At 38.1% G+C, this 25,928-nt stretch overlaps 1 protein-coding gene across 1 annotated transcript; it reads right to left on the bottom strand.

Moving 5' to 3' along the window:
* Positions 1 to 432: 432 nt before the first annotated feature.
* LCP2 (lymphocyte cytosolic protein 2) lies at positions 433 to 25,282 on the bottom strand. Its single transcript, XM_054389234.1, has 21 exons — positions 25,205 to 25,282; positions 21,538 to 21,600; positions 18,723 to 18,769; positions 14,736 to 14,801; positions 13,802 to 13,833; positions 13,199 to 13,233; positions 11,669 to 11,867; positions 10,830 to 10,930; positions 9,897 to 9,966; positions 9,652 to 9,735; positions 8,844 to 8,869; positions 8,748 to 8,767; positions 8,537 to 8,641; positions 7,553 to 7,583; positions 6,910 to 6,922; positions 5,858 to 5,975; positions 4,118 to 4,167; positions 3,509 to 3,612; positions 2,582 to 2,659; positions 1,379 to 1,534; positions 433 to 672 (listed from the first exon to the last, which is right to left on the bottom strand). Exons 1-21 carry the CDS (start codon positions 25,280 to 25,282, stop codon positions 550 to 552), a joined length of 1,599 nt encoding a protein of 532 aa, XP_054245209.1. The 3' UTR covers positions 433 to 549.
* Positions 25,283 to 25,928: the final 646 nt, after the last annotated feature.

The raw sequence follows: 25,928 nt of genomic DNA, 5'->3' as shown, positions 1-25,928 counted from the left end.
CTGTGACTGTCTGCTTTCTAAGAGGTTTGAGAGTGTGCTGCCAACTAACAACCACATGATGATAATGTGATGACCACAGTTAGATTTGTTGGGAAATGCACTGTGGGACGGCAGAAATGGGATTTTGTCTTTTGTCTAATCCTCAGTTTTGGCAAGGTTTGAGTCTACTCTATGACCTTAAGTAACATAAATACTGCTGCAGCTCAGATATGATCTGTTAGTGGTATTTGTTTCTGGTTCCTCTAGTTCAGTGTGGAAGTCATTTCAAGAAAATGTATGCTGGAAAAAATATTCTCATGCACCATATGATTAGTGGACAGTTAAAAACCAGATATAGGAGAACCATATTTATAGAGTTTTAATTGCATTTAAGGCATAATTTAACACCACCTACCCCACTTGCCCCCCAAGCATATTCATTTTTTTTTCCTTAAAATTGAAAGAGTTTGTACTGACTTCATTATTTTGGTTTGCAGAAAATGGAAATATCTTTAAGTTTATAAGTTTCAGTAGTCTTTGATTCTATATGGAATCTTCATTGAGGTTTCATTAAATATGTCCTGCAGCATATTTTAACATACACTGGTTTCTGGAACCTCTGTCTTTCCCGTCAATTAAAAGAAGAGGTGTTCTTTGGAAGTAATCAATCATATCTGCTACAGAAGAAAAATCCTGTGGAAGGTAAATAAAAGAAGGCTACATCAGAAACCTCAGAATTATTAGCACTTAGTACAAACAAAATGTTTTGTTTCTTTCTAAACAAACAAACATAACTTTCCAAAAAACCCTTAAATATTTAGCTGTCTTACAAGGTCCAGTAAATGCTCTCAGATCAGCTGTTTTCATTCCTGCCATAATCTTGTAGCTCAATAACTGTCAATCTAGTGTGTGTCCAACTGACTGCGTGTGGTTAATTTATGCAGTCTTGGCCTGTTTGGTATGTGCTGTTGTCATTCTGCTTGACACAATGCTCCCCCCTCAACGAGTTGACTGGTAAATTCACAGATTTCTGACTCAGTCAGAACTGCAGTATGTGTGCTGACTGCTCTGTCTGGTGCCAGTAAATCCAACCGCTCATAGGTAAAGCAGCAGTCTGTGAGCAAAGCAGTAAAGCTGGCAGATGTGGATTTGTGCTCAGATGTATATTTCCTTTTTCAGATATCTTAACAAGCATTCCATAACCAGGCATAAGGATTTCTCATAGCTGTATTCTAAGGCAAACAGGAGATTTTACTTCCTACAGTAACATATTCTATCAGGAACAACTCTAAGACAATAAACAGAATTCCACTAGAGTAAACCAGCTGCTAGGTTAAGTAGCCTGATGCTTAGGAATGGGACAGTAGTGAAGGGGAGTAATGTGAAAAACACATAGTACCTCTTTTCCTTTTAAGCCAGTTCCTAACAAATATATGTGATCTTCCTCCTGGTAGCGAATCTGGATGTTGTACACTTTATCTCTGTATAGCACCATCAGTACATATGGATGAGTAGCTGTTTTCCTTGAGCTGTCTCTTACCAAGAATGTTCCATCCTGAAAGATGAACAGATGAAAGATGACAATTAAAGGTCACTTCTGGGTTTGGTTGGCATAAAAATCTTAACTGGAGCATTCATGCACTTTAAAAAGTGTGGTTTTTTTTTTCTTTCTGAAATCTTTTTCCACCTGGTGAGAGAAACTGCACTTATAAAGAGTTTAGGTCATTTTTTCAAATGTTTTATCTTCCAATTTGTGACTTAAAACTTTCCTGTCTTATACAAATGCAGATTTTTAGGGAAAGGAGGAGAGGTGATAAATTAGGAGATTCCATTAAAGGAGAAAGCAAAACACCAACAGCCAAACCTCACATCACCTTACCCAGAAGAGAAGTTTATTTCTGGTCTTCTACATGCTAGTCAAGGTTTCTATGAGATTGATTGTCGGCCTAAAATGATGACAATGTCTGTGCAATTTTGGTAACGGCAATGATATCTCTTTATTTCAGATCAGTTTTAAAAAGTCCTCCATTGAAACACCCATTCTTAAAGCCATTGAATGTGGTCTCATCAGCTGTACCTTAGTACAAGAAATAGAAATGCTGTACGCATCATGCATTGCATATGTTCTGAAGCAGCATGGAGTAGACAGACTCCTCACAGTGGTGGGGTACAGTCTGATTTGTCTCCACATGTGCAGTCAGGTCTGGGTTTCATCTGTTTGATTCTGTAATGCATTGTGCTGGTAAACGCAGCCTGGAAAGTGTGTTTTTCATCTCCTCTTATTCAAGCCATCTAAAATTTGGAGTTTGCAACAAATTCCTCAGTGGTGCCAGAGAACTATTTCCAGAGAACAAGTCACTCCTAAGAGAGGTGAGGTGAAACTGCTTTGTCTTCTTGGGCTATGGAAAACTTAAGCCTTCATGGCAGGTTTAGACTAGATGTGTAACTTGTATACAAGTAAAGATATCCAAGGTGAATCCCTCTCTCTAAATATCTGTATTGGGGCTACAATCTTACCACATTATGTACCTGCTCTCTTCCCCTGTGACTGCAAGGACACATGGCTAGAGATGGTGAGAGCCACCAAGGGTTTAAAGAGTACCTTGTTTATTCTTCGAAGAGCTGCTTCTGCTTCTGGCCGGCTAACATCAGCAACATACCATTCATCACTCAGTGAGGTCTGTGTGTTGGTGAGAGAGCAGAAAGGAGAAAGTCAGCTGTCAGTGAGTCAGTTTGTGATGGTAACAACATCCAGAGAAGTCAAGAGAGATTTGAATATGAGAGATATTTGGGTTTATGTACAGAACCTCTGAAAGTAGGTGCTCAGGAATCATACTAGCACTTGTTGCTGTATGGTAAGTGGCACTAAACGACTCTGAAATTATTTGTCACTTTGATGCATTTAAAAATCTTACAGACATTGTTATATGTGTGCAGGCAATGTAGGAAACCAGTTACTCATGAACATTTTCAGTAAAAGATGGATTTTAACTGCTATGTTTCTTTTGTCTGCCCTCAGATGTTAGTATCTTTTGCCTTCATTTCTCTGTGGGTTTTTCATAATGATATTGTTTATTCTTTTTAAACTATCATCTGAGACAATAATGCAGACTTCCTGTGAACATCCCATGCATTGTTATCAACAGGAGTGGTTTGCTCTAAACTTGTCATATCTAAAGAAATGTGAAACAAAACTGCACTTAAAGGGCATGAATTCTTTACTCACCAAAGCTTTATAGAAAGAGAAATGAAAATGTGATGTTAGTGGAAGGCAATTCTGCAAAATAGATAATCCAGTAAACAAATATTTTATCTTATTCTGTTCTACCGGTGTTTTGCTTTTGTTGTTTTTCTTGGTGAAAACAGAATAAGGCATTAAAATTTGACACAGAAAAGGAAACTGAAAGCACCTACTAACATCCTGACAGTGACTGAAAACTAGAAAAACAACTTTGAGAAATGCTCTTTCTCAAAACTGGAAATTTTGCTGTGTTTAGAAGTTATAGGTATTACTTGCAATGCTTTATACCTCATCTTCCTCTGTGTTTGTCTGGTGAACAGTCTGTCTGCGAGGAATTGGCAATAGAGGTCTTATGTCAGCTGTGCCTCTTGAAGGGGATCTGCTGTTGTTGCCTTCAAAGATGAAATGGAAAAAAAGAAATTAAACCCAGGAAAACAATTTCAACTGCGGAGTGCGTACAGGGTGTGCAGTCTTTATTTTGTGAGGCATGAAGAATTTATACCATGATACAAATGATCTCTTGAGGTCCCTTCCAATGAGACATTTTGAATTGGTTTGAAATCAGATTTAGGCTAGTTTGAAAAACAGGCTCTTTAAGTAAATTCATCCTTGGTGCACAGGAGCTTTAACTGAACTCTTGTTGTTCATGTTTCCCTGCAATCAGATGAACTTGAAGGTTACACCTTTTTAGTTTCTGTACCACAATTACTCAGTTGAGGGCACCTCCAGTTTCTATAGAGACAGTTAGAAGTAGCCTTGTCTCTTTGTGTACCTCCCTTTCTTAGCATGTGGAAACTAAAAAAAAAAGTCACTGACACTGGCAGCTGTTCCCATATGCAAAAAAAATACTTGTACAAGTATTTTGTACAAAAAAATATAGGAATGCAGGATACAAACCTAGATGTAAGTGTGGTGGTAGTGAGCCACTTGAAGACAGGTTTCTAGCACTGTTAAAAGAAAAAAGATTAAGTAGTCAGGACAAATGCAAAATTGCACTAGAACATGACTGTGCTCTGAAGAACTGATCTGGAATTTTGTGCTTGTTTTACAGAATGTGAGGTCCTCTCAAGACCTATGCAGGATGAGGAGAGCCTCCTCCTTCTTGTTTTACTCTTTCTTTCTTTTCATGTAAGTATACCCACTGTTACTCAAAGCTCAGTATCTGGGAATAAGTAGAGGGAGAATCAATAACGAGCCACCGAGACTTTTGTATCAGGATCAGTGCGGAAAGCTTATTTCCACAGAGAATGACTACTTGAATCCCCTACAGCAGGCAACAGTTTGCTAGATGTTTCTGTCTATGGAGTTCTACTTGTAGAGTCATTTTTCATGTGGTCTCTAACACTGATGGTGAAAACACAGTTTCTCATCATTAGTGTTGTAACTATGTATGTGGAGCTACTGGATAGAGCCCAGTGAAGGGCCACTAACATGGTAAGTGTCTGGAGCATCTCACATAGGAGGAAAGGCTGAGGGAGCTGGGACAATTTAGCCTGGATAAATGAACACAGAAGGTTCCCTCTGATCCTCACGAAACACTTTTACTGTGAGGACAACTGAGCATAGAAGCAGTTTGCTGAGAAACGTTGTGGAGTCTCCCATCTTGGAGATATTCAAAAGCTGTCTGAAGATGGAACTGGGCTGCCTGATCAAGGTGTCTCTGCTTTAGTGGACGGGTTGGACTGGATGATGTCCAGAGGGCCCTTTCCAGTGCAACCTTTCTGTGATTCTGTGAGTTATGATCTGACAGTAGCTCGGAGCTCATACTCACAGCACCGTAAAACTTCCATGTGCTTACCCTTTCCCTCCTCTGTTCAGTTTCCTGTCTTTTTGTTAGAAATTCTACAGTTTCCATTAATGGTCTTATCCCAGAACCTACATCCAAAACTTCTCAAAATGAAAGGTCTGATCATTAATTTTAGTTGTTTGTTCGTTTGTTTTTTTAATTTCTTCACCTAGCTGGGTACAAACTCCCTGCATGCTTTTTCTTTACAGTTTATATTTCTATTCTGCTTAAATGAACTGGTCAAAAAGCTCTGGAATGAATATGTGAGTTATGGTTGCAGAACAAAACCACCTCATCATGATGTGATTCATGGTAGATAATCAGCCAAATGGGGGCCTCTGCTATAACAAAATTGGGCAGTGCTGTTTGAACATAAGCAGAAGTGTTCATCTTAGGAATAGTTTGTATTTGCATATGACCTTGATATTGCTACTGCAATATTTGTTCTACTGGAGTGTCAGCAGTTCCAGTGGGTAGTGGTAAATGGGAGGAATTCATCAAAGAGCCATCAAAATATACAGAGATTAGAAAATGTATTTCAGGCTTAGACTCAAGGAGCCCACTCTAACTCATCAAAGGCTAAGTCTACATCAGAAATAAAAAAAAAAAAAAGAGCTCTTCCATCTAGCAAAAGAAGATGTAATGATCTAATATTTGGAAATTAGAAAAAAATCCTTTAATTCTATGAAAGATTCTCATTGATGACAAAAACACCACAGATTAGCAAGGGTATAGGCTGAAAAATAATGGACTGTTCATCTGAGAACCCTGTATCCACATACATACTATTATCTGCTGAATTGCAGAGAGATTGAGATTCAGGACTGACCACAATTATGGGTGAAACAAACCTTTCTGCACCAGGCAAAGTGTTGGATCCTGGCTTAGGTGGAGGCTTGATAGATTTGGATGGGAATGTATTGGAGCTGTATGGGGGCAAAGACAGCTGTGGCACTGGTCTTTGGGGTGCTGCGGAGAGGAAGAGAAGGATATTTAACACTTGTGTGAGACATTCTTAAGTGAGCTAGAATGAAGAGATGCTCATTACAGAAAAATAAACTGGAACAGGCTTGAGCAGCATTTACATTTTCTAATTTCTGTTTTGGTTAAGCCACAATTTAGGCACTTCAACTGGAGTAGAGCTCAAGATAGTACGATAAACGTGTTGTTTGATACATTGCTTCTAAATAACAGATTTGAGGTTACCTTCTTGAACTTCACTCCTTTGTGAGATTTTTCCCATATCATCATAAACAACATAAACCAATTTACCTGTTTTTCTGCAGTGTCCTCAACTACTGGTAAGAGTGGAACAGATTAACTGTGCTCTGCACAGTGTTAATATTCTTTATGGAGTCTCGGAGACAATGATAATCTGTAGAGCTTGGCCCCATGTTCTGCTTCTGTTATAGGGTTACTTTACCAACTTACTTCAGGATTCTGAAGCAATTTATAAATACTATTACTTCATGAAACAATCTCTGCTTCTGTTCTTTGAGAAAATAACATTGCACAGAAGACTAATACCAGCAGGCTTTGACTGTGGCTTCTGTTAAAAAGGGAGAGGATTCCAGGTTTGCATGCCCAGCTGTTTGATGCTGTGTGCAGATCACACATCCTTGAAATGTAACGTGTTTCTAAATAAGAAATCCTGCTGTCTTGTAACTGGCTGACTGAAAAAAGCTATTAGCTATTGATTTCCTATGTTCTTGGGTTTTGAGGTTTAATATATAAAACTTCAGGAGGTACTTTATAAGCATTCTACTACCTTTCAAGATACCACTTGACTGTGTTAAATGGCTCTAAAGAAACAGCTCTGTAATCATTTGGATATTTTTGGTTTTTTAGAACCAAAAAAAAAAAAATACTTTGAAATTTTAAAAATCACTATATAAATACTTACTGTCATCTTCTTCCTGGGGAGCCAAGAGAAAATACACATTAGCACCACATTATAGCAGTCTTATGAGAAATAGTTTACAAAACAGTAACTTGGAAGTTGTTGAATTTTGTGTATACAAGGACTCTAAAAATCTATACTGTTTCTTTCATCTAAAATGCGGGGGTTTCCCTCTTTGTGCAATAACAAACAATTTTTAAAGCTCTTGAGCTAACGTGTAGTTGTTATTTACAAATAATCTGTGAGGTGTATGTCTCATAAGGGATCTTGACCCAAAGTAGTCAGAAAATCCCAGCAGTAAGTATAAAGTTCTCACAGTTATCTGCAAATGAAATACTTGTGTCAGCTGAAGCTGAAAAAGCCCACAAAAACCCAAACCCTAGTGTAAGCAAAATCACTTCTTCCATGTCACAAACAAGTTCTGGATTTACCCTTTTTGTTACGTAAGACAAAGTACTCGGAGAATACACTGAGCTTGACAGAGAACTCTTTAGAAAGCAACCACATGCTGTGGAAGATTAATCAGAATTCATTGTAATGGATAAAAGAAACAAGTTCGCCTTTTCCAGAATTACTAGTTTATATGGGGAGCAGGTTTTGTTATAGTCCCTATACCTTTAAATATTTGCTTTAAGACTATACTTACTCCATTTCTTTTATGTGGTGGCCGACCCTGTCTGTAATGAAACAAGAAAAAAAGCATGAATCATAGGTGGAATATTACTCATTCACTTTTTGTGTGTTAGGCCATGAGACATAAATTTATAGCAGGTTTTACAGACCAAATGAATGCAGGTTTTTTTCTTTTTTTTTTTTTTTTTTTTTGTCTTAGATATAAAAATATCTAAGATTATAATTTTCAGCCATACTCTAAGACATTGTGCTAGTCCTTAGCCTATTTTCGTTCTGTGAACAAGGAAAATGTACAATGAATTGATGGTCAGATTAAAGCTTAAAACAAGTTTTATCAGTGATGGAACATTAGGCTTCAAGTCTAGAACTAATTTAGAGTACTAAGCAACATTGCTGGAGCACTTGATAAAACCTTCCAGTTTTTGTTTCTGTGATAAACGATCCTGGGTGAACTGGAGATCCCAATTACTTTTTTGATTTGTTTCAAGATCAGTACACTGCTCAGATACCACTCAGCTAGAAAATTCTGGATAGTGATCCAGTTCTGCTAGAGAATGCTATTTGCTATTAAGGAATTCTGCAGGCTGGTTAAAATCCGTGGTAGGAAAGTAAAGCTCGTTTTTCCTAACATCCTAAAAAAAAACCCCAACCAACCAACCAAACAAAAAAACCACATAGTACTAGAACTCATTAAAGTTCCCTGGTGCAAAAACTTATCTGATGGAAAAAGCATGGATCATACATTTCTTTGTGTACCTTGGAAGTGAGTGATGCCCAGTATAATGGCTGTTTTAGATATGACTGGACAGTCTTTTTCTGCATTCACAGATCTCCATAGCTTACAGCACACCCCAAGCATATTTATGAAGCAAAACTTTGATATTCCCAGGCCCTGCTGTCATGCAGTAGCAGTAAGGTATACTATCCTGTGGTTTATCTGTATTTTTGTTAAATTTCATTTATCCTTTTATTAAATTTCAATTAATGGAACACTTACTTTACAGGTGTTTGCTTCCTCAGAGGAGGTGGATTGCCTCGTTCATACCTGTCACTTGGTGGGACAGGAGGCTTTGGCATCATTGCTAGTTGCTCCCCCAAGGATCTAAAGCAGGAGCAAGATGATGAAATCAAGGCCAAAAGCTGCTTACTAAGAAATGACCAGATAATACTAGCATCAAAAGTCTCATCTGTAGAGGCAAAATTCTTACCTTAACTGCAAAGTTAGAGGCTGTAAAACAACAAAAGACTGTGTAAATGTATAAAAGTGGAAAACATGAATAAGCACCAAACCAAATAGACCTTACCTTTTCAGGAAGGCTTGGCTTCCGCCCTGAAAACAGGAAAAGCTCACATTTAGTCAAAATGAAAGGTAAGATTTTTAATTAAACTTCATATGAAACAAACATATTTTGACTAGCATTGATAGTGAATTTTGCAGATTGTAGCACTCAGCCTCCTTAGGTATAAGCCAGAAAAATATTTTTGCTTTGCAAGAGATGTCAGAGTTGCAGTATCTCTTACTGCAAGAAAATAACATTTTCGATGTGTCAGTCTTACAATCATATTTTCTGTGGTTCAGCTTTGAATTACTGGATACGTTTTTGCCATTGTACAGCAGAGGGAAGTCTTTAGATAATGAATAAAAATTGTAGAATAGTATCTTCAGATTCTTGTAAGATACGGTTTTCAGGTCTAAACCAAACGTATTTTGTTTGTCTTTTCAGTTCTCAGCATTCTTTTAAGTCTGGGTGTCAAATTGCACACAGTAGTGGATGCAGAGTTTTGTTAGCTTCGTATGCAAACATTATTTCCTCTTTGAACCTGCTAAAGCTTTCCTTGCTCCTTCACTGAAGATTATGCCAAACCTTTATTGCACAGGGATCTCATAAGGTCTTTCTGTTCAACTAGCCCTGAGAAAGGGCTCCTACTTTCCAGATATGATGTCTCCCATGTTTTAAGTACCACTCACATTTTTTATTTATAAACAGATCATCTTGTGTGTGTTTGGATTACAGCACTTTTGGCTGAGCACTGGTCCTTTGCCTGAATGATATTCAAACTGGTATTTTTTAATACATAACACCCCCACTGATATTAGCTTAAAATACTGACCTGATATGGGGCTTTCTCTGTCAAAGGGTGGAGCAGGACGATCCAGTGGGGGTTTTGTACTTCTGTCTATGGAAGGAGGTGGAGCTAAACACAAAAGTTGTGAAGGATAATTTATTAGTGCAGATCAATATATCTTTAATTTGCATAGCCATGAACTGGTATTACTTCTGTGTAAATAGCAGACAAATGTGAAGTGCTGCATAGCCTGTGGGAAAGCTTTACAAAGGAAATCCAGCTGCACTTACGTTTCAAGGGCTTGGTATTTCTGTCTCTACTTAAATCATTGTTGCTTGGTGGAGGAGGAAAAGTTGGCAGCTAAAAGAAAAACAAAAAATAAGAAGCAGCAAACATTTTACATGTGGTTAAAGTGACTTTTATCTTTTCATTTTAGTATATTAACTCCACCACACCACATCTGCTAATCTGTGTCTCTGGTACAGTACAAGGAATAGGTCTCTGTTCAACACAGGAGGCTAGAAGCCATTAATACTCCTGAGGAACAACCTCCATGGGGTTTTAAATACAGAATTGCTTCCATCTATTTCAGCTCATAATGAATACTCTAGTGGGATGTCCTCTTTGGGGATGGCAAGGGTATTTTCAAAGGAAAGAAAGCATACTTTCTGAATCTGTTTAAGTGCAAGTTGTTACTGGGGCACTGGAAAAGAGGGAAACATTAATTTTGCCAAACAGTTCCTCTAAGAGTCCTGAGGCTCTGAGACAGGTGGACAGCAGGACCCTGTCCATAACATGACAGATATTAATTTTTCTCTGTAGAGGGTGAAAGCATCTGTGTCATCAGGGTTCTTGTTCTACACTCCCTTATACTTTGATGTTTTCTTAATTCTGTTGGACAACGGAAAGAAGTACAGCTTAGAATGACTTAGCCTTTGTTTCTTTTTACAAATATCATTAAAGAAACAAAGAGAGATCTACTATAGATCTATATATGGAAGAGTCATTTACATGTAAGTGCAGATTTCCAGTGTAAGAAACAACCAAGAAATGTGAAATAATTTGTTTCTCCCATGAAATTTAAGTATTCCAGGAAAAAATGCTCGTCCTGTACAAGTGTTCAAATATATTTTGGTAGATAAAATTCTCCCTCTGGCATTACACCTGGGCTTCTGAGAAGGTGCTGCAAGGGAAATTGATGAAATATTGAGAAAGAAACGTACTGAAGCAGCTCTTCCCCCAAATGAGGATGGTACTGGGAATGGGCCAGGTCGCTGGGGTGGTACTGGAGGCTGATGTGATGATCTAGTTGTTGGAGGTCTGTCTAAAGAAAACAAAAATCACAAACTAAACCATCACACAGAGTTCTGTTATTTTCTTCTCATCAGATCTTATGAAAAAGAGCTGTCACAATGACCTGCATACCGAAGTTAATACATCATAAGTACATTTTTTTTTAGTGTATAATGGACAGCTGCTTTATGATCAGTGTTGTACTGGGAGTTGCAGACTCCTTTTTGGTTGTGAGGTGCCTCCACCTGCCAGCCTGCTGGCCTGCACTTTGTATTTTCATGCACTGTAGTGTGAAACACCAGCTAATCCAAATAGCATGTTTGTATTTGACTGTATTTGTCTCCACAGCTGCAGGATGCTGAGAAAGCAGACAGAAAAAGTGGCAGGCAGAGATATTTTCTTTTTCCTCATTTTTCACCTTTTTTTTGGCTACTATCATGACTACTTTGTTTCAGTTTTGCCACTAAAGATAAAAGAGTATGCACATGTTTAACTCCATGCAGATTCAAATCAAAGGTCAAATAATGCACACATCACATGAAAAATTCTTACTCCAACAGAGCTTGTCTGAAGCAGAAAATTTAGCTTTAAAAGTCACAAAGCCACCAGCAAGCTGTAAATCTCTGCCATTAAATTTTGTTCATGAGCTACGCTGTTGACATCAAGGAAAAATCTTCTATAGTTCATTACCATAGAGCTAAAATGTGGCTGATAAGGTGTGAAAATCTAATTAAGAAATTATTAATAAGTATTAATTTTCAGTAATTACCTATATAATCTGTGTTGTTTGCAAGAGACTTGGCAGGAAATATGACATTGTGGTGTGCCTCATCATTATTGGAAGGAGGTGGCTCATAGCCATCACTGTCATGTTCTGCTTCCTCGGGTTCTTCTGTAGGTGATTCATAGTCAGCCTCATCTTCCTGTTCCTGGTCATCATCAGGGCTTTCATAGTCATCATCTTCATCCTGGCAAATGTACATAAAATATGGGTGCTGTCACAGGACACTAAACAATTCAATGCAAATTTCTTGTGGCCTTTCCCTGTAGTATTTGTCACTCCAGAGGATATTAGGGTTTTACAACTAGATTGAGTGAAAAAAAAACGCAGTTGAAATAAGATGAGGAAAGAAGGCAGCATTTTATTAATGCATACAGCACTCAACAGCTCAGAAAAGGAAACGAGTAGCATTTTAACACAGTAACTGTAGTGGAAGGTCAAGATAAGGTGTTAACTTATTGTGAAGTAGTGTCTTGTTTTAGGGAACAGACAAAGCACCACCAAACAATTCAATGCTTCCTAGAAACCAATTGGAGCAGCAGCTGATGCCTGTTGGTATTTATTCTTACTCAACAGCAGGTACTTTATAGACTGCAACTCAATTTTTTAGAAATGCTTCAGAAAAAATGAAGTATTTGATATGGGTCTCGGTGCCCTCTGCTGACCAGCTTTCTGCAAGCTGCAGGACATTATAAGATGAAGTGAAAATATGCACATATTTTTATCATTGCACATATCTTCTGGCCTTACAAGAAAAAGAACACTCAAGTTGTCATTGGGATCTTGACTGAGAGTTCTAGACTCGCTCTGTACTGCCATAGAGTCCAGGTTCTCTGTAGGTGATTACTTTGGCTTTTTGTTCCCCTAAGATAGCCATGAGTGCCCTGCAAACTATGCTAAAAGTGATTTGTAAAAATCCTTCTCCATTTTTTGCAAAAACCATTGGCACTGGTCAGTGTAAGAGAACTTCATAAACCCAGATTGTGCATCAGTCAGCCTGTTCCTTTAGCTACCTGAGCTGTGTATGCTTCTTCCAACCATGTTTACCAATGCATTTTCTGTGCCAAAAGGCAAAAGGAACTTTTGCAGTCTCGTTGGTTTCAAATAATTAGATTCTTCAATGGATCAACTCTAGAGGATAAAATGGCAAGGTTTTGCCATTGAATGCATAGCAGCCTTCCCTTTACCAGCCACCTCTTTCAAGAGCTTGAAACAGATACATAAATTTCATCAAAGATTCTGTGGAGACCTGATCCTAAGCTGTAAGCTTCTACTTGAGCCAGTGTCATAGGGCTGCCATTCTGAAGCTCTGCCTTGCACTACTGCATTTCTCAGTGAAGAGATTTGTGTGCTGCTACTCCAATCATGCTACTCCTGCTTCTCTTTCTCCTCATCCTAACACCCCTTGTCACTGCTGACATCATCTGTACTGCCTAGAGTAGATAATGCAAGAAATAATGGACCTTACAGAAGAGGTGATCTGCCCAGCCAGTAGGTTTTGTTAATCCTGATACTCACAAAGGAAGACCAGCCATCATCGTCTTGACTGTATCCTGTGTAAAGAAGCACAACCACAGGCCTCTTAGCATGTAAAGCTTTAAACCAGCAAGACATAACTTGACAAAACTGACACAGCAAATCCCAGATTGGTTTTGAAATACAATGCTGTGTCACAGGAACAAGGTAGGTCTGTCAAAGGTAGGCAGGCATGAGAGGTGCTACAAATAATGTTCTGATTCAAAACAAAGAATACATCTATCTTTCTGTGAGATGATGTAAGTGTTGTCCTGCACTTCCAGTTTAAGTAAAATGCTCTCAGCGTAAGCACAGACTCATGTCACGGGGTTAGAGAATGGCAGTTTTAGGATGCTCTTATAAAAGTCTCTGCTCTTGCCTTTCTTCACCACCTATTCTATTTTAAAATTAGTTTTGATTACTTATTCTCCTGTAACTACTCTTTATTCTTTCTGCAACTTCTATGTCCTCTTGTCTTTTCCTTTTTATTGTTTTGGCTTCCCCTCCCCTTCCCTTTTTCTCTGCCCTGCAAAGATTAACATAATATTTTAATATTTTTAAACAACACTTTTTGTGATTAGAGACTATCTGCCAGTGCACACTTACCTGGATTTTCAGGAGATTTTTGTATTTGGGCCCTACAACAAAAATAGAAAATAAAATAAGTTCCTTCCATTTGCAATCCTTTAATGTTTGAAGAATACCAACATTTGTTACAAATAAAGGTAATAGTTGGCTTTAACAGTAGAATGAAGGATATATAGAAGAGCTTAACTCTGCACAAAGTACCTAAACCACACTCTTTATATTTCACATACAGGATCCTAATGTAAGCTAAACTGGCTTGAAAAAAAAATCCAAGCCAGCAAGACTGAGTGACTAGAAACAAGGGGACTCACGAAATAAATCTACCAGGAGCCCAAATCCTGAAAATAGAAACTTTCTTTACTAATTCCACTAACGCTGCTGAAAGTTATGTTCAGAAGTATTGGTAGGGTTGATAAATATTTTTGTGTTTTCAGTTCTAGTTTTGAATCCTAGCAAACGGAAAGGTGTAAAATCATGCTCTCAGATGATGTAAAATTATGTTAGGTGGAACACATGGATTTTCATTGCATATGAATATAAACTCATGCAATATTCTTGCATTTTTTTGCTCTTTTTCTATAGCAAGAATATTAAATTCGATGATAATTCATGAAGTATTAAAAAGTATAGGTCTGTGAAATGCATTAATGATGACTTATGCAATAAAATGTGCCTAGGCTTTATAGAGTTCCTCAAGATTAATTTACTCAGGTGAAAAAGTGGTATGAAATGTCTGCGTTACTTGGTTCCAGACATGGCAGAAGCATCTATGGTGTTCATGGGCTCAGGCTTTGCTGTACTTAAAGAATGACATTAACAAAAAAAAAAGAGTGTTATTTTATACAATTTCCAGGCTGTCCCTGTGACCCAGATATTATTGATCAATCTGGAAACAGTCCGGAAAAGATACATCTGAAAGCTTTGAGAAGGAAAACTCAAGTGTTGTACTTACCATTTTGGCAAGAAAGAGAGCCTCCCTTCATTTCGGTTTATTTCTTGACTTAGTTTACTTACAATTCTATTTAAAAGAAACACAAAGTTTTAAAAAAATCTCCTCAACACTTCTTGGTCATTTCCTTAGTTGATTTCCCTCAATATTTACTAAATTAAAGCTGGTAATCCAGAAATAGTATTTACCATGTGCAAAGCTGCGCTATAGCATATCCAATAGTAAACTAGACTTTTTTGTTTGTTTGTTTGTTTGTTTTTTCCATAGATAAGATCCTGTGTTGTTGGATCAAATTTAAAAATAAACATTAAGCCTTGGAAACTTTTGAGGTAGTAGACATAGAATCATAGAATGGCTTAGGTTGGAAGGGACCTTAGAAATCATCTGCTCCAACCTCCCCACCATGGGCAGGGATGCCTCTCAACTAGACTTGTCTGACCAAGGCCTAATCCAACCTGGCTTGGAACACCCCCAGGGAGGAGGCAGTAATTATGCACTTTGTTATTGCTTTAGTAATGGCAATTAGTTTCTTCCCTGGGCTGGGACCTGAGGAAAGCAAGTTTTCAAGAGATCCAATACCTAGAAAAAAATCCAACACAACCATGCTATTTATTTTTCTTCCTGAACCGTGTTAAACATCTTTCTCTTATTTTGAATATCCCTTCTTTTGCCCTTGCTTCTTTCCTAATGCTAACCTTAACTGCAATTCAGATTAAGAGATAAATTTCTGGCACAGGATGGCTCTATTAGATTATGACAAGTGCTATTGAGACAGATCAGACTGCCAGTAAATATCAGATAACAAGCAATTTCAGATCAGTGTGGGTGTGCTGCCTGAAAAGGATGAAGATGGGCACTTTGAAGTTAAGAATGTGTACTCAAGGATCCAAGTATGAAAACAGAAAGGCATAGGAAGATTTTTTTTATTATTATTTTGCTTTTTTATTAGGATACTACTTTGCAATTTCCTGATTTGAAGCAAATATTGTTATCCTTGCCCCTTTTGAAACAGGCAGAGGCAAAAATGGTCATAATTTCAGGAGGATTACAGATGTCTAAATCTGACCTTGTTACCCAAGCACAATGCAGAAAACAAGAGAAATGCCAAATTATAGCCATAGGACTTCTCTTGCTTTTCTTGCCTGTGCCTCCTCTAGAAAGTAACTTCCTTCTGCTGCAGGTGATAAGGAAGTTGTTGTGTGAATAATTTTCAAGCGAAACATCAGGAACCATTCTGTAGTGAGCACTGCATGAACAGTGCTTTGGTTGAGCAGTGGATTGCAGAACTTGTGTATGAAACTCTCTGTTGTAGAAGAGACAGAGGAAGGGTTTTTCATAGTATTGTGTTTATTTTCATTATTCTAAAAAAAGTAAAATGCAGATCACTGGTTTTAGAGCTAATAATTCTTTTAGTTCAGACACCTATGGGTGTGAACGAGACCTGAGTATTTGGAGGCTTTATGGACTAAACCTGGGCTGGCTGCTGTGAGAGTTTACACCATCTGGGTTTTGAGGAAAAACTGTATGGAAGGCGTTGTTCATCTTATCTTGCTGCCAAAAAATTAATAATTTTCTGCTTAAAATCCAGTGTATAAGCTTCAAGTTTAGTTAAAATGCTTCAAATCAACACCTCAGGGAGGTTATTAGAAGAAAGTTTAGTTTAAAATGGTAACACTTTGCAAGCAATTTGTGACAGAAGGTCGGTGCTGAGCAGTGAGCCTGTAGCCCTGTGAGGAAGGAAGTACCAAAACCACACTGCTTCCTGAGCTGTGGGAGTGGGTGATAGGAGAGGATAAGGCAACAACACTTGCAGAAAATATTACTCAGAGTTCTCTTTCTCTTTCTACCTTCTTCACCAGCCCCTCAGCTTAAAACTGGCAGGAAGTTGAAAATCCAACCCAAGCAACTTCCAAAGCAGTACTGCAAACAGGATTTTGTTCACTTTACTGCAGGTGTTCCTCAATCCATTCTACCTCTGTTGGGATAAAGGACTTAGGATGGGTGAGAGAGACAAAGGAAAAGTCCTCTAGGATGAGAAAATTACTCTCTTTTGATAGAGAATTGTAAAGATTCTATGGAGGATTTTAATTTTCTAAACAGTGCACCTATAACATGGCTTGTGGAGATTAACTTTCAAAATAATAACAGATGGTGATGTTTTTATGTATATCACAGGACATGGCCTATCACACTTTGTAATGACAACTGCTACCTACTTGAAGTTTTTGATAAAAGCCCCAGACTCACCCCCAAGTAATTGTAGAATCATAGAAAGATTTGGGTTGGAAGAGACCTTCAAAGGTCATCTAGTCCAACTCCCTTGCAGTCAGCAGGGACATCCTCCACTAGACTGGGTAACTCAGATCCTGGTTGAACCTGACCTTGAATATCTCCAGGGATGGGGCGTCGACTGCCTCCCTGGGCAACCTGTTCCAGTGTTCCACCACCCTCATGGGAAAGAACTTGTTCCTAATATCCAAACAAAGTCTACTCCTCTCTAATATCAACCCATTGCCCCTCATCCTATCACTGCAGGCCTTTGTAAACAGTCCCTGTGTAGCCTTCTTGTAGGCTCCCTTCAGGTACTGGAAGGCTCCCCCTAGGTCTGCCAGGAGCTTTCTCTTCTCCAGGCTGAACAATCCCAGCTCCCTCAGCCTGTCATCACAGCAGAGCTGTTCCAGCCCCCTGATCATTTCATGGCCCTTCTTTGGACCCAATCCATCAGGTCATTGTCCTTCCTGTGTTGAGGGCTCCAGAGCTGGATAGAGTACTACAGGTGAGGTCTGACCAGAGCAGAGCAAAGTAGTGGAATCACCTCTCTCCATTTGCTGGCCCCACTTCTGAACGTGACTAGCCTTCTGGGCTGCAAGTGCACGCTGTTGGCTCATGTAATGACACAGTTCTATGCTAAACTTGATCAGTTGATTTGCTCAAATGTATATATTTAGTAAAACCACACCCTCATCTCCTGAGGTCTGTATATATGTAGGTTGTGGTTTGCAAACCTTGTACGACTGCAGATGCTGATAAGTGTAACTCCACTAAAGTTACTGGAGAACAATCTCTTCTATCAGTGCTTTTTATTAGATCCACTGGCCAATGCTCTAAGTGTCATGCTGGCTACTTACATTAAGTATTTTCATAGAATATATTCAGGGTTTAGCACTCTTGGGAATCATCAGCTACTGAAACTATAATGTGTTAATGTGTCTTTCAGCTTGCAGAAAAATTATTCCTACTAGGTGCATTATGATAGAAAAGTAAAGTGTGAATGTACCCCACTGGAAGTCAACAGCAAGCACTTTCTGTGACTGTGGAGGTTCTGAAGTAGTGAAACTGAGGTTACAAAAAATGTACAGGTTCTTCTGCCCGTGAATTTTATTCTGTTGGGTTTTGTTCTGTTTCTTATTGACGTAATGAGATTATTGTTCTTCATTTAGTAACTTCTATGAAATTATGAAAGTTATTCAGATAAATGTAAAAGTTTTTAAGGGCCTAATCCACAGGGGCTAGGGAAAGCACTTTAACACTGAATCAAATGTTCCAGTCTGATTTATCTATAATGCCTACCTAAAGTAAAAGCATGTGAGAAAATTGCTTGAACTCCTCAGCTGTTGCACACATAGCTGACAGATGTTTTCCTCTGAGCTGAAGCCAACAGTTAAGCAATGAACAGTTAAATCATCCTTGGAACTTAATACTTGCATAAAAGACTTAAACCTTTATGTAGATGCTGTCACTCAAAGAATTTATGGATCACTTCTTTTGAATATCCCCCAGATAATTATTTTTTTATATTGTATCATTGTACTTGAGCAGTCATGACAACACTCCTTTGAATTTAGATCACTTTTCTTTCTCTTTCAGTAGACTGCAATAAAGAGGTCTCTAAGTAATCACTTGCAAATCATCTGCCTGATATTTCCTATGAGATTTCTCTGTAAAGCAACTGAGGTATTTTTAATGTTAAATTGATCTGACTTTACTTACGGCACTCTGAGCTTGGGAAATTTCTGAATATCATTTTCAGACATGTTCTGAAAAGGAAACACATGGCATATATCACAAAATTGTCCGTGGAACACGCTGTGACTGACAGAAATTTGCATGTTCAATAGCATGGCATGAAGTTTCAACAGGTGGTAATATAAAGTACATAGAAAAGCAATGCAAGATCGCACCCTGCCCATCCCGTGGCTCATCAGAGAAGTGAACCCTTTTCCATTAAAAATCCCCTATATATTTTTTTCTGCTTCGGTGCATGTCAGGTTTTACTTCCTGTTGCTACCAGCTGTATTGAACTAGCTAGGAAGCTAATAACCATCATGTGTATTTGTTTGATTTCAACAAAATAATCACATCTGACTTCACAGAGGAGCAGTTCTGTAGCTAGAATGTTTTAATGATATCTTGTTAAATAGTTTTGTAGGAAAACCAGCTCTCACCAGGTGAGAGTTGGGTACCTTTGTTTGTTTACAGGACACAAGCCATGTTTTCCAGGATTAATTCAAATTAATGACATTTGTGCAAAGTTACAGTCATTTGCTTTTCTGATTTAGGTTTTAACTCAGTTCTTCATTGGTGTTACATTGTCACATTGTGTTACAGGCAAGATTAAAATCCATCCCTACTCTATTTCTCAGAAGAACTGGAAACAAAAACCCTCTTTGCAACAGCTTTCTCCACAGAGGTTGTCAGACATGCATAAGGTAGAGCAGATGAACTGATAGTAAATCAGAAATTTCCAGAACTATTTTTTAAGTCTTCTCCCTGTCCCTGACCTTTTTCTTCTCTAGCTTTCTCGATATTGCTGCTCATTGAGAGTGCCATCACCTCGCATATAGGAAAATATATTCTGTCTGTATTTTTTATTAAAGAATTCTGGAGATACAATAATTCATCTCAGTAGAGAGTGTGAAAAAATTAAGAGAGCTACACCCTGGTAAAACTTTTTTGTGATGATAGCTGTGAGCTCCACAGAACATGCACAGTCTGCTTGAAATCATCAGTGTTATTCTTCCTAGCAATTTTGGAATTAGGCTTCTTGCAGTAAATAACAAAAGGACAGAATATTTCAAATGCCTTTTTAAACACTTGTTGTTTTAAGGCAATGTGCAATGTTCCTGGTAAGAATGGAAAACTTCTACCACAGATACTAATTTTACACTCTTTTGTCTCACGTCTTTTCAGTACAACTAAAAAAAATCTGGTATTTAAGTGATTTCAGAAGCTATGAAATTACATATTAAGTTCCTTCCTCCTGCCTCGATAGTGAATCCAGGCAAACTTATGCCTGACTGTAAAGTTTCAAGGTAAAACTGTAAGTTTTATAACAGAGCATCATTTGCTGGTGTTACATGCTAGGAACCTTATCTGTAACATCACAGTATATGTAAAATCACATGTTCTGATGGTCGTATAGCTAGAAAACTTGGGCTGAAGGCCACCTAACAAAACTCTTCAGAAACTGGGATGGGAGGAGAATGTTTCTTCACCCTTCAACCTTAACATAGCAATTAGATTGCAGATTACTCCTGACCTGAGCTGAGATGGTGTTCTGTTTAACAGGCGAACCTGTTGTGAATTATACAGTTGAAAAGTAGGTCAAAAGCTTAAGAAAGTCTCAGCAGATATAAATAGCTGCTTGTTTACTTAATAGAGAAGTATCCATTGAACCTCCTAATTTGCTTCTGAAGACATTCTGCACTCTGAGCTAGATATTTAAGGAAACACTCTGGAAATAACAAAAAAGTACAACGATCACTCAGTTCTTGATCTTGTTATTTGTATCTCACAAAATTCCAGAATTTAATAGTGCTTCCAGAGGCAGAACTCCTGCTCCAGCCTCAGATCCTTAGTGCCTGAGATAAGGATATTCTCCTGAGGATTAGTAGGATAAATCCTATGACATACATCTGAATAATTGTGATTTCACCCAGTAGGAAGGAGTTGCTGTATCATGCTCCTATAAAAGGTGCTAGTTTTTGTGTTGCATTTCAGTGAAATGTCAAAATCTTGATATATTAGGACAAGTGAATAAAAATTAAGAAGCCTTTAGAAGAAGTATGCATAGGTTTCCCACTATGGTTAATTATACAAATAATCAAAATGACCAGTTTGGAGGAAGACAGAGTAGCTAATATTTGGAAACCAAAGTAAAAGTGAAATGAAATCATAATAAAAGCCCTTACACATCTCCCTGGTTGTAATTTAAGACCTGAAAACAGAAGCTATGTTGGTGGAAGTTGTCAGCTTTCCTGAAGTGAAGCCAAAGCTGTTGGTAAAGCCTAGAGCCATGTTGATAGAAACCACTGGAGCTTTGCTTACTAGTTTTGGTGCTCATAAAGTTCACTGATTTTGTCTATTACTGAAGAAAAAAAAAATTAATTTTAACTAGATAGGCATGAAATAGTGACTACAGTAGCAGGGCAGTCATTCTGATCAGGTTTGTCTTCTTCAGTAGGAGAGAACAATCACTAAATGGGAGTTTTCTGTAGTTAGTATTTGAAAACAAGCAATTGCTATAAAAGAAGAGATGAATATAGGACAAGCTTGTGGTTTAAAACTTCCCTGTCTGTTTAAAAAAAATGCTAAAATATATGGATATTAAACAACATGCTTGGGTTCCCAGCACTCCATATTTAAAGCAAGATGTCTGGCTGATTTTAGCAAAGGTTTTTACTTCTCAGACCTCAGTAACCACCTGTGAGCCAAGTGCTTTGCATCTGCCAATGCAAAGCAAACAGGAGTCAAAATAACCACTTGACTGGGATTTTACAGGAAGGAATTTTACATCTCTACTTACCAAGAACCTTTGTCCATTTATGCTGTGCTTCCTCACGACTTTCTCACAGTCCTTATACTTTAGCTGTCAATGAAAAGGAGATGATTTTTGCACCCTGAATTGTAAGAATGGATGAAGACATTTAGATATACAAGTACCCTGGGGTAGATGCTTCAACTTTTACATGCTGGAGCCTGCCTAAATGATTCCTTTTGTTCTGTAAACATGGATTAAGACAGAGTCTTCTGTGGACTTGAGGATTTTCATCCATATAGGAATATGTAATTCCTCACATTTATAAACCACCTCATGGTTGTCTGGCCCAAAGAAATATTTGGAAAATAGGTAGTTGTGGTACTGACTGTGGGGTGAAAAATGGTGAAAAACAGGAAGTAGACCAAAAACTGTAGCTGAATTCAATGGTGCATTCAAAAATCTTCCTCTTATGGGTAGAAATAATGTCTGGAAATTATCTATAATGTTTGGAAAGCTTTTCCACAATGTTATGTAATACAGTAGCATCTAGGACAAGGACATGCATTTTATAGGTTGGTCATGTACATGAGGAAAGAAAGCTCTTGGTCTTTCCAGGCAAAAATTTAACAGTAATTTGGGAGACGTAGAAAAAGAACTGGCCACATTTAGCAAAACATGACTCTGAAATATTTTGGTGAGTATCTTAAGGGTTTTCTTTGTGTTAGAGCAGTAATAGCATGATGTGAGAACATGCTTATATTTTTCAACTGGCTGGAATGCATGTGTTCTAAGTTGTCCAAATCCATACCAGAAGGAACCTGAAGAGCAGAGACAAAACGTGACTTTTTGGAAGCCTTTAGGGCAGAAGAATGGCTTTGGTCCTGCCTGAAACTTTAGGTACTGAAAGTAATGCAGACAAATGATCCTGATCTGCTGGAATAATTCCCCTAAAGCAAAGAACATCTTATAGAAGCATTATGTCCTTTCTTAGTTTTAGCCTATTTATTCATTTTAAGGAGTGAGCTTGTAACTTGGTGTTATATCAGAACAGATCCTGAAAACATCTGAACAGCTGAGAGAATATTTTGAGGAGCCACGTTCAGTAACTCCTATGCAGAAAGAGGCTGAACTCTGCTAAATATTTTAGGATGCAGATTAAGACTTTAATGCAGACTGGAAACTGAGACCTATCAATAATGTCTCTCTCATATAGTGAGTGCTGTCAGGACATTACCAGCACAGATTTGTATGCAGCAGTAAGCAACTGTTCTACTTGTTAGAACACAAGTGTGACTGAGACCTAATCTCATTCTTAAAGTAACTGATGGAAAACACTGGCAACTGTTAGCAATGACCCCTGAGATATTACAAATACAAACACCTTTGCATTTTCTAAAAAAAAAACCCCAACCAACCAAAAAAACAAACAAACAAAAAAAAACCCCCCAAAAAAAAACCCAAAAAAAAGAACCAAAAAACAAACACCAAAAAAAGTGAAGTCTTTAGAAATTATTTGAAAGTTTGGCTCTCCACTGGTCCTTCCCATTTTGAATGCGTGGTTTAAGTTAATGTAGGCTTTAAGTTAAAATCATAGAATCCTAGAATCATAAATTAGATGTTATTACTGGTAATTATGAAGAATTCTTATTTGACAGAAACTGAGGACTTTGTTCATACCAATAATACATCATAGTAATGTTCCATAAGTTACTGATGTGTTTGCAGGCTGAATTTTGCTGAAGTGTAAGGTAACAATGAATCACATAATCACAGAAACATTCAGGTTGGAAAAGCCCCTCAGGATCACCAAGTCTAAAATTGCTGAAACCCTTCCCACTGCCCTGTGGCATGGCCAATTACTTCAGGTGAGAGATTCGAATGTGATTGTCCTTTGAAAATCATCACACAGTTATCTCTGTTTAGGAGGGGGAAAAAATTGGTTCTCCCTCTTGGACTTGAATCCCAGACTTTGAACATATGGCTGCAGGCAAAATATATTAGCCAGAGACAAATAAAGAAGTCCTAAGCTACAACAACTGGCCCTTAAGAGATATGTATGAGGGAAATTGTATGGGTTACTCGGGGACAAGGTCTAGTCACTTATGGCAGCTGCTCAGGCCTGGATGGCTTATGATGACATTATTGTCTCACACAGATTTCTTAAATAACTTTAAGAAGATTTTTCCCCGATTATCCTCCCAAAAAAATGGGATGTCAAGACTATCTCTGTGTGGAGGGAGGTATCTAGATTGGTAGAGGGGAGGTGCTGCATAATTATGACAGAATTTACAGCTAATTCTTTTATCACTGTTAAGAATATTATCAAAACTTCCAGAAAGCCATGTCCCTCTTACTCTCTTGGAAGTGGTGATCCAAACCACCATGCACCAGTATTGTAATGTTTTTGACATTTGTCTGAACTTGCCTGCTGATAATGATCTCGTCGGTGTCATCTCAAATTCTTCATTTCATGTTTCTGTGCCACTAACGCTTGTACCATAAGATCAGAGGTTTGCAAGTAGCTGGCAGTTTCACTTCTCTGGAGATACATAGACCTTGCATTTGATCTACTTGTGTTTGTTAGCTAGTTTTGCACTCTAGTATCAAACTTTCTTCAACTCTCCAGAAAGAACTGATAGAAAAAGCTCATACATTTATAGGAGTCACTGGTACACAAAATTTTGCATGATTTCAAAATGAAGCTCCAGCTGTTCCAGGTTTTACAAGTTTAGTCAGAAAGATCACTTGAAAATTAACCAGCGGTGGTGACATTACTTGAAAAGCTTCCTAAATCTTTTGATTAATCTGAATGTTACATTTCAGTCTGACAGTTCTGGGCTCTAGGAAGAATATAACTCACTTGCAAGTGAGATGGTGCAAGTACTATTTCTAATATGAATTGGAAAATGAGCAATTTACAGAGAACACACAGGCACAGAAATGAAAGTTCAGTAAAACTGGCTAAGTTACACATGCCTGGGCAATTACAAAGGTGTCAGTATTGATGTGTAGGATATAGATCGGCAATGAATTTCTGTATTGTCTTTCAAAGTATTTCTTCAGTGTAGAAACTCCTCTATATTGTAGAATGAGATTCGTAGATTTTCACAAATGAGATGTCAAAAGAACCAGAATTCCTAGCTAGTCACACAAGATGACATCAGAAAACATACCAGGAACAGAAGGAAGAGGTAGCTGGTAGTCTTGGGCCCACGAGCTTTGCCCAAGAAGTTTTAGAATAGGAAAGCCAGACCAAAAGGCAAAAGGGTTTTCCAACTGAACTTAAAAATAGCAGAAGTCTGTGTGTCCATGAGCTGTTAAATCCTCGCTGAGTTCCCATGAGTGGGATCAGAAAAGACACCCAGAGGTTCATTTGTGAACAACAATTTAAAAAAAAAAATCTATTTTCTAAAAGTCACTGAAGAAGACCTAGAAAACTCATGATCTTCACACATTAATGCCTTCTACTGTCAATATATGGTATATCAACAGTTGTAGTACATTTGTATGGTTTCTCTTACACCCAATTTGAAACACACTCAAAAGATTCACTTCTAGATTTCACTGAGCAGTTTAGCTCAGCTTCCTACCTGTCAGCAATTTTGCTTTTAGTTTTGCAACAATCTTCGCCCATTACACAAATACAAATTTAGCACAAACAGCATTGCAGTGGCATGTTCCTCCATCATACAGAGATGAAACACAAGCTTACCGTCCTAAAATATCCTGCCAAGTCCTCTGGGTTCCAGGTGACCACATCAGAACGGTAGGGAATGTTTCGTGAATCCATTGAGTTTTCTCCTCTAGGCAGTTAGAGAAGGTTCACGGCAGCACATGGATGGAATAGCCATATATTCCCTGCCTTCCACCACCTCCAGTCTGTCCAGTAATTCCTTGCCTGATACCCAGCTGCTTCTGTTTAAAACCTGAGGCTTTTTTCACTTTAGAACTACACTGTTAGGACATCCAAGAGAGATACTGCTTCCTCTAACACAAAATGGTCTCTTCTGAGAAAAGCCGTCAGCTAGTCAGCCTTACCACTTCCTTTGTCTGAACATAAATAAGTAAACAAGGAAGCACAGCAAAGTGTTGAAAATGTTCTGTCTGCTACTCATCAGTAAGCTCCTGCAAACCCTATTTGCTTGTAATTACGTATAGAAATATTGATATATTTGCATGCTGTGCAGTATAAATTGCTGTGCTATCTGCATAGACACTGATTTCTGCTTCTGTAGCTGGAGCCCAGACAAGCCCCCCTCCGAAGAACAAAATAGTCACTTAAGAGAAACTTCAACTTACCTCACTACCTGGAGCACGACATCTTTCTTTGATTTGTACAACAATAAAAGATTATTGGTGGACGTGTACACGAGGAGGTACTCAAAAATTAGGGATGGAATTGCAGTCAATATTCCTTCAAATAAGGAATTGCTCAG

This window comes from Indicator indicator, chromosome 18 (assembly GCF_027791375.1).
Source record: "Indicator indicator isolate 239-I01 chromosome 18, UM_Iind_1.1, whole genome shotgun sequence".
NCBI classification, from domain to species: domain Eukaryota; kingdom Metazoa; phylum Chordata; class Aves; order Piciformes; family Indicatoridae; genus Indicator; species Indicator indicator.
Note: the sequence above shows the minus strand (reverse complement) of the source record. Positions and strands in the feature narration are given on the sequence as shown.